Below are 17553 nucleotides of genomic sequence, written 5' to 3'. Positions count from 1 at the left end.
TGAAATAAGGTCCGATTGTATAATCAAAACAATGAAGAACCTGGATTTCACGAGAGCAGGCTTTAGCAATGAAAGGCTGTATGAAAGGAAAGCTTTACATCAGAACAGGAGCAGGCTAATAGTCTCTTAAGTCTATTCCATTAGATCATGGCTGATCTGTATCCATTCACCTGCCCATATTCTGCATCCCTTGATACCCTTACCTAACAACAATCTGTCGATCTCGGTCAGTGATGCAGTGAGCGTGAGCGTGGGCGGGGCCCGCCGGCGATGCAGTGAGCGAGGGCGGGGCCCGCCGGCGATGCAGTGAGCGTGGGCGGGGCCCGCCGGCGATGCAGTGAGCGTGGGCGGGGCCCGCCGGCGATGCAGTGAACGTGGGCGGGGCCCGCCGGCGATGCAGTGAGCGTGGGCGGGGCCCGCCGGCGATGCAGTGAGCGAGGGCGGGGCCCGCCGGCGATGCAGTGAGCGTGGGCAGGGCCCGCCGGCGATGCAGTGAGCGAGGGCGGGGCCCGCCGGCGATGCAGTGAGCGTGGGCGGGGCCCGCCGGCGATGCAGTATGCAAGTATGAAAATCTGCAAAAAAAGATAAGTTAAGGTTTTTATAAAATTTTTTCACAGCGATTACTTAGTTAGGGGTTTTGTAAATGTGTTTGGAATGTTTTTTGGAGTTTTTTTTCCCCCACTCCCAAGGCGCCTCTCGCACCGCAAACGACCCCGGATTAAAGTTGCCAAAACTCGCGTTTTGCGCCGCGAATGCTTTAGCAGCGCCTCCCTTACCGATGGGCCAGTGCATATATAAAGGCCGAAAGTTCGGCATAAAAACGGTAGCATAGCGAAAACTTTAATTTTCACGAATCACTAACCTTTTCGCCGAAAATTTGGCCCTTGATGGTGAATCAATCTACTGTGCTGCTACAGCAGTTTGTGGGGTGGGGTGAATTTTTATTGCTTGGTTATTAATTACGGTTTGCTCTCTTTACTTTCTACAGCTTGATTGGCTTGATGTTGGGGACATGCATTGCTTTTTATGTTGTTATCGCGGATTTAGGTTCTAATTTCTTCGCTCAGTTGCTTGGACTTCAGGTAAGTGGGCTTTGCATATAGCATACATTGACTCTTAGTTTCAAGAGTAGCACACAAATGCACTGAGGCAATTGTACTGTATCGATTTAAAAACAGAACACTTTGTGATCTACTAGTTTCACTCTCAAACAGTGACCAATAGGAGCATTATCAATTGCCGGTAGAAATAGCTGCACTAGTTGGCTAAATAATATATGGAGTCTGTGTTATGCAGAATTTAAAAGCAGTAAAATTTGATCTGTACTGCATCTCTATTTTATTGCCATTTTGTTATCAACTCTTGAATTGCTGCACCCTAATTAAAGGATGCTAAACTCATGCATGCAAATGAGCCACCAGATTTCTTTACGCAGCAGCATTTTGGGGTTCAAGTGTCCATCAAAAGTTGAGCTTCGCTCTGAGTGCTTGTAAAGTCATTTGAGCCCCTCAACGAAGTGACAGCTTTGTAGCTCACTCCTTGATTTCTATTGTATATTAACTTTCCTTTGAATTTTGTGACAGTAATAGTCTTCAGTGATGACCTTACAATGGCCTCTCATAGTCTTCAGTTATTATACATTTGATGTTGCCTGCAACTGACATTATTATTGTCCTTCCTTTAGCAAAACTGATGAATTATTTTTATATAAAAAAAAGACAGTGAAGAAAGCATTAAAAAATTGCAATTTAATCTTGGGTTTCAAGTGACAACCATAAACCATTCAAGATTCCCATTGCTTGGATCTGACCTTATTTGAGCTCCCTGATTAAATTACGATATTATTACTCCCAGTGATTTATACTTTTGTGTATATTGCGTTTTTCGATCTTGTGATCTATCTAGTAATGGACTATACCTCGTTGTAAGAAATCCACTTGTGCTGTAACCTGTTGGTATAATGGGATTCTAACTTTTTGTTCTAGCTCTTCAAACTGCCATTTTGTGTTTTAGGCAACACAGGGATTCCGTGTGTTCTTGCTGTTTGCGGTCTCTGTATTTATAGTGCTGCCACTGAGTTTGCAGAGGAACATGATGGCCTCTATCCAGTCCTTCAGTGCCATGGCTTTAATATTCTACACCCTCTTTATGTTTGTTGTAAGTACCCTAATTTATGTTCAGCTGTTTAATTCTCCAAAGTCTTTTCATTTCTCACTTATCTCTGGTTGTAGCAATTCACTGAGCAGGTTTTCAACGTAACTGTAAATAGTTCTTCTGATTAAGTCTCGTAGTAATTGGAGCTTCGAACCTTCAAAGGTAATGCTGCGTACAGTCGATTCCTCGAATAAAACCCATAAATATGTTGTATAAAGTGAGATAAGATTGAATTTGAAATTAATAAATGCATTTGTGTACAGTATTTAAAAATGGATTGCACATGTCTGCACACCAGTGCCATATAAGATTTTATTCCCAGAACAGTGCACTGTACATTTATACTGTTTCAATACCACTGTCTTTTCATTAAAGACCCATTAAGAGTTAAAGTTTGACACACATTGGAAAGTAAAATTGGAACCAAGTTGGAACCTATTAGCAAAGTATAAATGTGTCTTGATCATGGTATTACTGTTGTATTTGCAGAATAATCAACAACCACAAGTCCAAAAAAAAATTTGGAAGAACAAATTTAATGTTATGTAAAATTAAAGCTTTGCGACCCTATAATGCTTTTTTAAAAAAAAAATCACTCTTAAATTTTGGAAAAACAGTTTGCAATGGAAAGGATTACTTAAATAGTTCTGTAAGTAACTCAAATTGATTTTTATAAGATCACTTAATTTATGTAATGCAAAGTTGCTCTACAGCCACTTAATCTCTCCTGAAAAGATGTTAGAAGAAATTTGCAGCAAGGTTTAAATGAAACCAAAAGTAGAAAATGTGGGAAATACAAAGCATCTATAAAAGAGAAAAGACAGGTTTATATTTTGGGCATGAGATTCTTCCTACTTTGTTTCAGATTTGCAGCATTTGCAGTTTTCTCTTTAATTTTACTCCAGTTAGGCATGCACAAAGCATGTAAATAAAACAGTGGCTTTAAATTTCGTTCAGTAAATATTTAATTTTAATATCTCAAACAAAGTGCTGGAACAGCATATTCAACAGTAACCACAAAATTTGTTGGATAATGTAGCTTTAAAGTGAATGTGTGTGAAGCTATCTCCTTTACAGCTGTAGTGTTGAAATGAGATTTAGTCTCGAACAGAGACCGAGTTGAGGAACGTGTGTTATGGCTATTGCCGCTGTGGTACCTTTATGATGCTATACAATAGACAAAGTAATAGTGTTACATTGTTGTATTCATCAACTACTCATTCATTTGAGAGTAATAAACTTGAATATAAAATGATCCTATTCTTTCTACTCTCATGCCGTTACTATCTGTGGGTGGTTATTTTCTATGCTAGTTAGCTGACAAGATCATGAGCTGTCCAATCCGGAACCGGTCATTTGTTGGAAGTTTGTCTGATGTACATGTTGGACCCCTCTGGTCCGGCACCCTCAGGACCTGACCAGTGCCGGAACAGAACTTTCTGACCACGGGAGGTCACACTTACCGGTACCTGTTGACAGTGCGCAGGGCAGTGCTGCAGGCTATATGATACAAGCAGATGCAGCTGAAGAGCAGAGTTTAGGAAGTTAAGGGACACTAGGGAGACAGGTCTAAAAGGAGTGACCGAACGCATCAAGCGTTCCAGTGGAGGACAGGATGGCTGGCCATCACATTGGCACCGGCGAGGAAGCACGAGCCGCAGGAGCCACTTCAAGATACAGCGCAAGCTGTTCCAGAACGGTGACAGCTTTGAGGAGGGCGAGTGGGTGCTGTCACCAAAACCCAGGACGCTGATTGAAGTATGGGCAGGAATTTCGGCGGGGCCCAGGTCCGGCGCGAGATTGTGGCGGAGGTGCGGCGAATGACCGGGGTAGAGGAGCAAAGAGAGATCGGGGCCCAGAAGAGGCGAGAGTTCGGGGCCCAGAAGAGGCGTGGGCCCTGGGGCAGATATATGTGTGCTCTAGGTTCGTGCAGCAGAGCTGGTCTCCAGTCGTCTTGGTTTAATCCTTGCCACTGGATCAAGACCTAGCTCTGTTAAGCCCGTGTGGTGGCTGGTGTGCAACGGCCACCACGCATTTATTAAAAAAAAAATCCACGCACAGGCATCTTCCACCTGCCAACATGTAGTTCGGGACCTGGAATATCAGGTCCTCATCAAAACACCTGTGAACTCATCCCTTTTTGGTGTGGAAGCAAGTCATCCTCGATACGAGGGACCGCCAAAGAAGAAGAATAAGTAGACGTAAATTAAAAATATGATTTTGTGTAACTTTCCTTTTGATGCATTGGAAAGAGACAACACTCAAAAATACTGAAAGGAAGTACTATTTGAATAAGGTGGTGTGATACAATCTGCACCATTCTTGTGTAGCATGGAATGAGACAATAGAAAAGAGGGCAAGGTTGATCAGGAATACATAATCTTGTAGAAGAAGGTGACAACTTACATGCTAATGTAAACTTTTCAAAATGATTGGTAAACTCTCCAATTCTGACCATCATTGCCAATCGCTGATCCACTGCCATTTGTTGCTGATGTTGGTTTGCTTTGCTGCTGACTTGCATGGATCACAGAGTTTCATCTACAAGGTCACTTCAAAGGAATGACAGAACTGTGGTGGAGCAAACCATGTCCTTGCCATCTGATCCATCGAGATTAGTACCATACACCAAGAAGGATCATTATTAGCCTCAGTGATTTGCAAGATCATAATTTATGAACATCTGCATGGTGCAAACTATAAAATGATTTCCTGAAAAATAACTGACCATATAAGAGGGTTGCTACATTAATATTTAGAGTATAGATTCATTTAATAAAACATTAAAAACTGATTTGCACATTGTTTCCCAATCGCTAATTGTTGTGTGTATTACAAACAACTAAACCATAAAGTAAAAATAAGCAAGCTACTTTGTCCTTCATTAACTGCAACAAGAAGAATAAAAGTTCTCTTTAAAAACATAATATAAGGTGGAAGCAGACCCATAGACGAAAGTACATAAAGCATTTTTGAGGTATACTGAATACTGTAATTGCCTTGATATAAATGTGCATGAACATAAAACTTTCATTTTCAAGATGCAGTAGGAATATAATCTCTCTGTTTTGCTCAATGAATTCAATTGTGAATGGAAAGCCAAAAATGCTTTATTTACTCGTTAGGGTGCCTTAAGGGTAATAACAATATACATTACCCATTTAAAAAAAAATCCTCCTCTTCTCATTTTCTCATTTTCTTCTCTTCAAATTAACCCCTTAAATCTATAATGCCACCGTCTGTTGGGAGAGTGAGGGTTTCTAACCTGAGGACATCCCCAGAGCTCTATGAAAGCTGCTTCTTGGTGAATCTGCCAGCAAGTGCCCCGAGTGGTGTAGGCTGGAATTCTCTTCAGGCTAGTTTTTCCTCACTTGTGGTACCCTGTGTTAGCCAAGATGTGGAATCTCTGCTGCAGGGGAAGCTTGCATGAGAATATCAATCAGTTCTGGATTTCAGTGCTGCCTGCAGGTTAAGATTTCAGCATTCTGCCTTTACATATTACCTGCTCTTGATCACAAATGGTTAAGATATTCATATATGTGAATTTTGTATGATGAGACAATCGTTGAATGACTATAGATATTTCTGTTAGGGATTTATATTTGAAACTAGAGAAAGAAAGGTTTCTAAAATAATTCTGTAAAATGTTTTAATATTTTCTTTCCGTCAGTCACCATTGCAAATTTGAGTATAAACAGCACAAGATCTCTCCATCATGTTTTCTGTTCTGTCAGTTCTTACAGTTGTCTACGCTGTCACTGTTCCATTTAGATCTTCCCACATAAAATCCTATTATATTTTCTATGATACTTCTCAATTCCAGCCAGGGTTGGCTTTTGAAGTTAAAATATAATATATAGCCTCATCCTATAAAATTGCTATATCGATCTGCAGTATACTTGATGCCTTACAGTGATCAGTGACCTCCTTATGGATTTTGAGCCAGTCTCATTATAATGCATCAAATTATGACACCCATAATGAGAAATGGAATACAGCGATGATATAAACATGTCCATCTAATAATTATTTGGGAAAACACCACATAAGGTCATCAGTGTTTTGTGTATGCTTTATAGCTGTTTATTGGTTCACAACTTCAATGAATTTTTTTGAATTTTGAACTGCATAACTAAAACAGCAGACTGCAATAAAGTCATTCACAGACTTTATAGTGCTCTGCTCAGAGCATACCTACAGTAGTTTGTCCAGTTCTGATCACCAAGATACAAGAGTTGGAGGTCATGCAGAAACGAGCCATAAGGCTGACTCGTATTGTAGAGTTCTGAGTTAGGAAATACAGGTACAACGTCTGAAATCCAGAATCCTTGGGTCTAAGTCCGTGCCGGTTTTTGGGTTTTGCTGGATTTTGGATTTTGCTGGATTTTGGACAAGAAGATCAATAGTCTGAAATCCGGAATCCTCGTGACCGAATCCGTGCCGGATTTTGGATCTCGCCGTGCGCCGATTCTCCGCTGCTTGCCGCTTCTCGCAACTCACCGATTCCCTCCGCTCCTCGCCGCCTGCCGATTCCCGCTGCCCACGACCCCCCCCCACCCCGGTGCTGTGTTTTTTACCTTTTTTTTTGTCCCTCGCTGCCTGATGTCACCATCTTGACCGCCTCAAAAATGTCCTGTTTTTGGACAATTCTGGTTTTCAGAATTCGGGATTTACCTGTACTAGAAACTTGAAGATTTTAGCCTCCAAAAGGAGGTATCTGAGTGGTGATCTTATTGAGGTGTATAAGATTGTCAACAGTATGGAAAAGATACATCCATTACATTAATTTTAAGTTACGTTTCACAAATAGAACAAGGGGCCTTGGGTTCAAACCATTGAAAGACAAATGTAGGAGTGATATCGGGAAGGTCTTCATGAAAGATCAATCTGTGGAATGGGCTCCTAGATACATTAATGGGGGTGAAAACCCTGGAATTATTCAAGAACATTAGATGCTGCTGTGGTCTTCAGGGCCATTTTAGATGGATGAACTAAGATGGGCCAAAAGCCTTCCTCATTTGTAATTTTCTGGTAATCGTGATCATGGCATTTATCTCACAATTGGGTTTTACATAAGAGCATAAGAAATAGCAGCAGGAGTAGGCCATACGACCCCTCGAGCCTGCTCCGCCATTTAATATGATCTTGGCTGATCCGATCATGGACTCAGGTCCATTTCTCTGCCCACTCCCCATAACCCCTTATTCCCTTATCGGTTAAGAAACTGTCTATCTGTGTCTTAAATTTATTCAATGTCCCAACTTCCATAGCTCTCTGAGGCAGCGAATTCCACAGATTTACAACCCTCTGAGAAAATAAATTTCTCCTCATCTCAGTTTTAAATGGGCGGTTCCTTATTCTAAGATTGTGCCCTCTAGTTCTAGTCTCCCCCCTCAGTGGAAACATTCTCTCTGCATCCACCTTGTCAAGCCCCCTCATAATCCTATATGTTTTGATAAGATCACCTCTCATTCTTCTGAATTCCAATGAGTAGAGGCCAAACCTACTCAACCTTTCCTCATAAGTCAACCCCCTCATCTCTGGAATCAAACTAGTGAACCTTCTCTGAACAGCCTCCAAAGCAAGTATATCCTTTCGTAAATATGGAAACCAAAACTGCACGCAGTATTCCAGGTGTAGCCTCACCAATACCCTGTATAACTGTAGCAAGACTTCCCTGCTTTTATACTCCATCCCCTTTTATTCTCAAAGCGATTGCTTAGAATGGTGTGTTTATTGACTGTTAATCTTGGTGTTCTCCCTCACCACAGATTGTGCTGTCTTCCTTCAAACATGGCCTCTTTAGTGGTGAGTGGCTGAAACGAGTCAGTTATGTCCGCTGGGATGGCATCTTCCGGTGTATCCCTATTTATGGCATGTCTTTTGCCTGCCAATCGTAAGTACTTTGGTTTCTCTTTCTAACAAATGCTTTGTGCTTTTTTGTGCAGTAAGGGCATTTCATCCTTAAAGCTTACTTTGACCAGTTAATTTTTTGTGTTTTTGTTGGTGGAGTGAAGAATGTTGACCATGATACAGGGGAACTCCCTGCTCTTCATCAAATAAGACTAGATTTTCCACCTATCGATAATGGGTGGGCAATCTAGCCCAAAGTGACGGAGCTTTACCACCTGTTCAATTGCTAGTTGTTACACCAGTGCTATCTATCTTGTGATTTCAATTATAACTGTATAACATTACGTGTTGCAGATGAATTTTAAGTGTTTTTCTCTTTCAGAACTTACCTATCAATTTTTGGTTCTATATCTTGGAGAGGGGTTGGGGCTATGTGTGTTTTTTTTTTGTTGCCTAGACCAGCTAAATCCAAAGTTGCAAACTTGGTTGCACTTCTGAATAAAACCCAGTTACTGGGGAATAAGCTTCAATTTCCTGAAGATTTTGCTGTATTTTCAAGTTTGTTATCAAGAACAATCCAGATTGGGAAGGCTATTCAGGCCATTGAAGCTTATCCCTCCAGTAAGTTCACCTCATCCAGTTTGGCACCCAACTGTATTTTGAATTCCCCGAAGGCTTTTGTCTCAATTACATTGCCAAGCAGATTATTCCAAACATTTATTGTCCATCGGGTAAAGACGTTCTTCCTAATATTTGTTTGAATTTTCATTTCACTAATTTAAATTTAAGCCTTTTAGTCTAACCTGCCTGACTATGAAATAATATTCTGTATTTATAATATGCCATTTTATATAAATTGATTTCCTTCCAAAACTGTTGAGATTGAGCTTCTCTAATCTTTTCCCATAGCTCAGCCCCTATAGACTGGGGAACATTGTTATCAAGGCATGCGTGCCCTTTTCGTGGTGTAATGACTGAAATTAACTATAGTACATCGACTGTCTTCAGACCACTGTCTTGTTAAACATCAGCATAGCCTGTGTAGACTCGCTGCCTATGTAATTTGTGGGTTTTACAATAGTCTAGACATCTAAGTTATTTTTAATTTAGAGTTATTTTTCAGATGATTTATTGTGCTATATAGAAATCCACCTGTGATATTCTTAATTTAGCGATTTTCTTGGTTTTTGGCTTGTAAGAATGTTACCTACTATGATATACCAAGATTTAATAAAGACAAGAAGTATTACTGTACTATTTATGGCTGTTTCTTGTTTTGTGCATTGGAGATATTACAGATTTCATTGTTTTGAGGGGAAGAATATGCTGCTCAGATTTACAGGTTTATTTTCACAATTTCCTCATAGACAAGTGCTGCCCACATATGACAGTTTGGATGAACCATCTGTTAAAAGGATGAGCACAATCTTCACATCGGCCCTGAATGTGGTTAATATGTTTTACATGACTGTAAGTCTCTGGTGGTTTATACTGCATGTAACTAGATGACTTTGCAATAGCTTGTGAAAATTAATAAAAACAACTTGTATTCAGAATGAATTGTAGAACATGTTAAGTATTGCAACATTTCAAATTAATAAATGATGTGAGCAGTGGCAATGCTAGACTGTTAAAATTAGAAAAAAATTGTTGGATTGAATGTTGTTCAAAACTTAGACAAAAGTGTGCCTAAATGTAATGTTTCACTGGCATGGTTAGAATAATGTGTTCGATAGATTTTCCTGATAAATATCACAAACCACTGAGCAAAGATAACAATTTATTTAAGGTTTATTTAATATCCTAGCACTTTAGATCTAATCATGTAAACTGTTCTTTCTACTTTGTACTTTCAATAGGTGAAATGATTAAGGGGCAATTTGAAAAAAAAAACGTATTCTTGTAGATATGGCCAGCATAATGCATGAGTCTTATTGATGATTAACTTTTTGTTTTTGAAGAAAATAAATTCTGATAGTTATGTAATTAGTTTTGCTAGGGAAAAAAATCCTTTATTGCATCTTGGGAATGAGCTAAATTGGAAATTGGTACAGAATAGCAGATAAATTACACGTACATACAGTCAGGCCAATTTGTGGAATGCAAATACAATCTTGGAACCAACAAACATCTACATGTGCATCTAATTTGTTCCCTACCAATATTTTAAAACAATTAAAAAAAAAAAAAATTTGTATGTAATAGTTTTTTTTTTAAGTGAGCAGGGATCTATAAAGAAAAGTAAATGTAGAACGATCCAGACAAAATCACAAAAGTACAGAGTATTAATTTAAATGTGCATAGTATGAACTATATAAATATATTTATTTACAATTTAAACCTAACCAAAAAAACTTTGAAATTCTGCACAGACTGAGACGATAGTGATATTTTCATGTAACTGCTGTGTATTGAGCACCATTGTTTTTTTTTCATTCTTCTGAATTTTGAAGACAAATTATATTTTAAATTTCAGTAATAGTTTATAAAATGAACTTTCATAGTCGCCCTTTACAATATTCAGTGCTGAAAATAAACAGTTTTTGATACGTTATATAAAAGAAAATTTGCACTTTTAAAAAGCAAGTGTGAATTTGTATTTCTAAGACTACAAACTTTTGCATTGCTCACAACCTTCGAGATTACAACTCGTAAATGTGCATAATGATGGACATTCAATTGAAGCGCCAAATATTAAGGTTAAAATAGCAGAGCGGCAAAGCTTATAATCATATTATTATCCTACAGGTTGGTTCTTTTGGTTATATCAGTTACACTGATAACATTGCTGGGAATGTTATGATGAACTTTCCCTCCAACTTAGTCACAGAGATGATTCGTGTAGGATTTATGATGTCTGTTGCTGTGGGGTTCCCCATGATGATTCTTCCTTGCAGACAAGCTCTGAACACCTTTCTCTTTGAGCAATTGCAGGTAACTACACAGTATAAATGCAGCACATTTGGAAAATGACTTATCTATACACAACGTGATCTTATTGAATGATGGAGCAGGTTCGAGGAGCCAAATGGCCTACTCCTACTCCTAATTCTTATGTTCTTAATAAAAATATGGGGTGGAATGGAATAGGTTGATTTAAATAAAGCTAAGTATGTATGTTTTTAAGCTACTTTAAACTGTTTCCCATTGCAGTCTGCTCAAGTTTACTCCATAGCATTGATGGTTTGGGGCTACACCATTTATCGGTATGTTCATAAGCCGTTAGCCTCCAACCGCAATTAATGATCCCTGGTGTGTCAAGTCAATTGTTACATTATTCCACTAATTGGTATGAAGGCAGAATTTGTCCTAAAAATTGAACCTACATTATTAAAGCAGAAGTATACTCCTATGGGAAATATTTAAGACACATTGGGCTGGAATTTCATTAGCCTTCCGCCGCGTTTTTCGGAGGTATTTCCTTGTTTTGGGTGGAAAACCTCCCGGTGGGAATTTCATCGAAGTGTTCTGCCGGCGGTTTTGAAATACCGTTGTGGACCGCAGGTGTGCAACACTGGAAAAACCGCTCCCACCTGAGTTTGCCGATCCGTAGTTGGGGGAGAAAAAAACACCAAGGAGAAAACAGTCGGAGCAGCCCTTCGATCAGCGGTAGGTATGAAACCCTGCAAATAAAGGTAAGTTAAAGTTTAAAAAAAAAAAATTATTTTGCAGCGATTCATATTTTGTGGTTTTCCCCCCTCCCGAGGCCCAACTCGTAACCTTGGACTAAATTTGCCAAGGATCGCGTTTTCCACCGAGAATCCACGTACAACGTCGATTTTTTTTTTTCCTGCCCGGTGGATTCTTTTCCATTTTTTCATTAATTTTCCGCCGTTTTTAATACCAGAATCATAGCGGTTTTTTGGGCGGTAAACCGGTGATGGCGGTTTTTGATTAAATTCCAGCCCAATGTTTTCTGCATGTATATTAATATTTCTGTATTTGTTTTTAAACAATGCCAAGATGTTGAGAAAAATTTACCAACAGTACGCGTACCATCCTATGGACTCAGTCTTGTCACAGATGAGACCCGTTGACTCAGTCAGCATGTATAATTCAATAGAATCAACATTCTTGATTCTAGATGTCAATCTAATAGGGCGACTGAAAAAAGTACTTGAGTGTTCAGTAGTTGGTGTAGGATAATGGTAGAACATAAATTTCTTGTCAATCAGAAGTATTTTATTAAGTGTGGAAAATGGAGATAATTTGCAATCTAAATACAATTATGAGTTTTGACTGCAAAGTGCAATTCTCATAATTGTATATCCACTTGGTAGTTATATTTCCATGATTCCCTAACTGCCGATTTTTTTGTTTTGAAGCGTATAGACTAATTCCCCAGCCTTTTTTTTCCCCATTTGATTTCAGCAGAAAGATGGTACTTTTGCTGCAGGAGGGTACATGCCACCTTTGCGGTTTAAGCTCATTACAGCTGGCATAGTGTTTGGCACCATGTTGGGTGGAATTCTGATTCCGAATGGTAAGATGGCTTCACTAAAGCTCTACGTTTATTGAGTTTTACTTTATTTGCGTGTTCAAAAATAGTGTGTTTTGAAGAAGAAAAACCCAAGCTCTGATCAGTGCTGGCTGTGGCACAACGCACTTTCCTAGCACCCCGCTTTTCCTGACAGCTTGATAATGAAGCAAAATATTTAAAATAGCTGGCAAAAGTGGTTTCATTAGTTCTTTTAGCAATGACTTAATTCGAGTATTGCTGCCAGGTTGCAGTAATATGCAATGTTGTCTTTTACATTGTTTGGTTCCATAATTACACAGTTTGTGAGGGCTGAATGTTGCTGTATGGTTTCTGGAAAGCATATGAATCCTAAATCAATATCTTCAGTTGAGTATGATGCAATCCAAAAGAATGCAAATACAGTGCTTAGCACCAGGACTTGGGGGGCCTTTTTTAGATGTTGTGGGTAAAGTTTCCTCATTTTAAGCTTTCATTTTTAAGGTGCTTTGATTTTGGTTGCTAATAAGCCTTAAATTACGAGCTAGTGCCTAAAATTCTTATTCTTTTAACTTTTTTTAAACTTTCCAATAGTTGAAGTGTGCCCTCGGGCAAAATTATTTATTTTGATTGCATTTTAATATAGATGGCTACTCGGTGACAAACTCATTACATTATGCATGGTGATACATGGTCAGTATTGATACCTGATTTACAGTATATATCGTACCCTGTTAATAACAATTAAAACCTTTTTTTTCCATTTAAGCACAAATTTCAAAATAAGTGCAATGATGTCCTATAGCCAGGTTGTCTTCAGTAAAGTGAGTGTGAAATAATACTGTTGCAATTGGTTTAAATTCCTTGACATGGTTTGTTAACGACCTGTTCTTATGAATTGGTAACATTTTTCTCTTAAAAGATTGCTATTGTAATTAAAAACATTACCACAGCTCCTTCCTTACTGACACTGATGCATGGTTATCCTGTGTTCTTTATGTATCACTGTCTGATGGCTGAGGAACTTGTAAGACTGTGAGTAAATATAAGAATCTCCCAAATCTCCAGCCCTGAGCCGACTAGGGGCAGACTTGTGATGAACAGGTCCGATGACAAAAGTTACATTTAAAGTGCTGGTCATCCTACTGAGTGTGGCCAGTAACATTTCTACCAAGGCCTGGACCTAAATTTTGCTGCCTAGCAAGATGCACTTTACTGTGATTTCTAAGCAACTCTGACGAGAGAAAGCTGGATAAGCTGATGGCATAAACTCTGGTGCCAATTGTTGATTGTGACTGATAATTTGGCTTGATAAAGTTAGTGGAGAAACTGCAGTGTCTTTCTATGATCACATCATGTTCAATTAGTTACTGAAAAGACGAGTGCATTATAAATTAAAGACAGATTTATGCTGGCTCTTAATTTTGTATTTTTATTTATACCTTGCTTGTAGACTGAATATCAGTATTTATGCATAGTTTTCTGAATCTGTCCCTCATTTGACTTTCAAGCTAGTGTGATACATCAATCGATTCATGTACTTGCATATCCAATAATGGCATTGTTTTAAAGAGTTTTCTCTTACTCCAGTTTTTTGCATTAGTTAGTTATTTAACCTGAACAAACAATTTCTTGAAGATTAGCATTGCAATAAACACTGTATGCAATTTTCCGATGCTTTACAATGTGCAGCCAGCTGCCTCCACACTGAATACACTAAGTGCCTTGTGACCACATTACAGTGCAACAGATTTGTGTCATGTCGCATCCAGCAGTCCTGCTTGAGGGCATGTCCCCACAGAATAAAGCTATTATGTTGTCTCAGACTTTAATAAAAAGTTAAGAGAAGGATAGCTTTGGGAGTACTTTCAGTATAAAGTACTTTCACCCCCTTTCTTCTGACCAATTTATAAAATATGATAAATCTTAAAAATATATAGTATGTATTGCAGAAGATATATTTCACTCCCACCACAAAGCTGCTCCAATAACATAAGTTAAGGACACATGGGCCATAGTTGCTATATTGGCAAACATCAGTACTACGGGTTTTAATACACAGCCCCTTCCAAAAGGTGATTCCTAGGTTTGTTGATGCAGCTGCTTCCTGATTCCTCTATAAACTGACATGTCTGAGAGAAGAGGAGATCCAAATGGATGGTGGAAATAATTGGAGGATTGCATTTTATACCAAAATTACCCTTTCTTCCCTCCATGCCATTTATCTCCTTGTTTGAAAATCGGTCAATCTGTGTATAATTTATGAAAAAAAACTTTACAGTCAGTTTCTATTAAATGAATTCTGCTTCAGATGTAACTTGGTGACTATTTTTCAGTTATGACATACTGACCCAATCTAATTTATCTTTCTGAAAGCTGTACACGCTCCCACATTGCATCAATGAATGCTGTAATCCTGGCATATCTGTACCTAAAGATTTCTGGAACATTATAGTACTCGACATTAACTTTTACATTCACAGTAAACTTGTATAAAGGAGCATCAAATTAATCTCTCCGCTTGATTGGTGTGCTTATAATGAATATATGCACAATCTTTCTGCATCATCTTCAGCCCAGCAGCAAGTCGTACCATGATGATGAATACCCTTCAATCTGGGGTTCTCTACACCATGCACTGAAAGAAATCCCACCATCGCATACTAAAGTTCAAATGATAGACTATCTATATACCTAAAAGTCTTATATCGAACACATGTCTGGAGCATCATACCTCAAACGTGTCATGCTTTTATCGTGTAAAGAAATTGTGATTGGCCTAAATGTCTCATTGCCTAAATGCAAGACTTTTTTTTTAAAGTTCAGTTTACAAGGCAATCAGCACTGAACAATGAACACAAAATGAAGCAATCCAGTTCAATTAATTTCATCTCACTGTTTTTGGTTGCCATTTTCCTTCTTCGCTCAGATTCGTGTGGATGGTGTGTTATTTTTTTAGAAAAGTTTAAAAAAAAAGTTTTCTTGCACGAGTCTGGGATTTATTTGGCTTTGGCCATTCAGAATTTCCAGCTCTTACTGATAAATTGTGTATGTGTGTTTTTCTCCGGCTGACACTGGCATGATGGGCCAGATTGCTGCCTTCTGTGCTGTAAGATTCAATGGGCGAGAATTTCCTAACAACCCGCCAGCGCCCGATTGCTGCCCAAAAAGACCGCTAAGATTCCCAAGATTATCGCCGGCAACCCCTCCCCCCCCCCCCCCCCCCCAGCGAAAAGAATGGATGTTGCACCCCGATTCTCAGCGAAAAAGTTGAATTTTGGGTCGATTGGGCAATTGTTAAAGAAAATGGGCGATTCATTAATAAATTTACTAAAAATTTACCCCGAGGCTGCGGGTTGGGCCTAGGAGGAGAAAAACACTCAAAATATTTTTTCAAAAAACGTAACATTGAAAAATCATAAACATTCTCAGGATCCTTTTAACTTAAATCACCACAACAGAATTTTAAAATAATTAGTAAAAAAAACAATTACTTAACTTTTTTTTCTTACAGAGCTACTCATGCTGATTCTCGTGGGGATTTTTAAAATTACTTGCCTACGGGTCACCGCTGAGCCAAATTTTGCGCCAAGGTGATCTGTGGATGGTGCGTGCCGGCGGTCCGCTCCCCAGCGGTACTTCGAAACTGCCGGGGTACCTCAGCTGGGCAATTTCCCGCCGACCTGGTTATCGCCCAAAATGGCCAATAGCGCCGAGAAACCGGACGGTGAGCCGCTGCAAATTCTAGCCCTATGATTCTAAAATCCATTGCGGGATATAAAAATGTAAACAACTGAGAACGAATAAATCTCAACAACAATTCATGTTTGATTTACAAATAACTTAAGTGTGTGCAGCAGAAAAAATTCTGTCATTAAATAAAAATTCTGAGCTAATGGTATGATTTGAGAGGAGGTGTGTGTGTGTACTTGCATTGATATAGCGCCTTTCATATCCTCAGGACATTCCAAAGTGCTTCACAGCCAATGAATCATTTTTGAAGTGTAGTCATTTTTGTAATGCAAGGAAACACAACAACCAATTTACTCACAGCAAGCTCTGACAAACAGCAATATGATATGAGCAGATAATCTGTGATGTTGGTTGGGGGTGAATGTTGGCCAGGACCCTGGGGGAACTCTTCTTGAATAGTCTGATGGGGCCTTTTATGTCCACCTGGCCAAGCAGGCAGAGCCTCATTTTAATGTCTCATTTGATAGATGGCACCTCCGACAGTGCAGCACTGCTTCAATACTGCACTGAAGTGTCAGCCTAGATTATATGCTCGTCTCTGGAAAGGGTCTTGAACCCACAAATTTCCAATTAAGACATGAGTGCTACCACTGAGCCAAGACTGATGATAACAAAGTTACTTACACATTTAACAATTTTCATAAAGTAGTAGGAAAATTATATTGCAAAAATATTTCTCTTTGTATCTGAGATGTAATATTTTTACTTTGTCTGTCATGTCATGCATTGTTGTATTAAAGCAATGGCTGCCATGTTCAGGCTGCATTAAACATTAGAAACCGCATTCCAGGCTCACTTATGGAAGAGACTTCATAACTCGCTCGTGATTGTTGCTTGTGAGTTATACAGTCTTCTTCACTTGTAGAATAAACATTGTATTGGACAACGTCTGTATATCCCATACCTTCTAAATATACAACAGCAAACTTCTGGCCACGAGTTTAAAACTGTGATTCAGTCACTTCACGGCACTGACATTCACAAACTGCTGAGCCATTGTTCTTTGGTTTATGATGCTGTTAGAACTATTTGTTACACACTTCTCCAACAACTTGCATTTATATAGTGCCTTCAACGTTTTTAAAAAAAAAAAAGTCCCAAGGCATTTCACAGAGGTGTAGGGGAAATGGAGCCAAGAAAGATGCTTCCTGGTCACAAAGTTACATAACAAACTTGTTAAAATGAGACAAAAAGTAGCTGCAAAACATTATGGAATTGAATGGAAAAGCTCAGTCAGTAGAGAATATATGTTAAAAGGTCGGCAGTTTGTAACAGTCTTGTTTTTTAATGCATCATATCCTCTTGATTATTACAGCCTGGAGGTTGTGTTGATCATT

General features: G+C 38.9%; 1 protein-coding gene across 1 annotated transcript in view; it reads left to right on the top strand.

Moving 5' to 3' along the window:
* The window catches only part of slc38a10 (solute carrier family 38 member 10), a 128903-nt gene that overhangs the window by 20427 nt on the left and 90923 nt on the right, over positions 1–17553 (top strand). Inside the window, exons 4-9 of the mRNA XM_070857694.1 lie at positions 989–1082; positions 2014–2157; positions 7926–8050; positions 9375–9477; positions 10756–10941; positions 12379–12490. Coding sequence (XP_070713795.1) covers positions 989–1082; positions 2014–2157; positions 7926–8050; positions 9375–9477; positions 10756–10941; positions 12379–12490 — 764 coding nt within the window. The remainder of the gene's footprint in view (positions 1–988; positions 1083–2013; positions 2158–7925; positions 8051–9374; positions 9478–10755; positions 10942–12378; positions 12491–17553) is intronic.

This window comes from Pristiophorus japonicus, chromosome 16 (assembly GCF_044704955.1).
Source record: "Pristiophorus japonicus isolate sPriJap1 chromosome 16, sPriJap1.hap1, whole genome shotgun sequence".
Classification (NCBI taxonomy): Eukaryota; Metazoa; Chordata; class Chondrichthyes; family Pristiophoridae; genus Pristiophorus; species Pristiophorus japonicus.
This window is presented reverse-complemented; position numbering and strand designations above follow the sequence as displayed.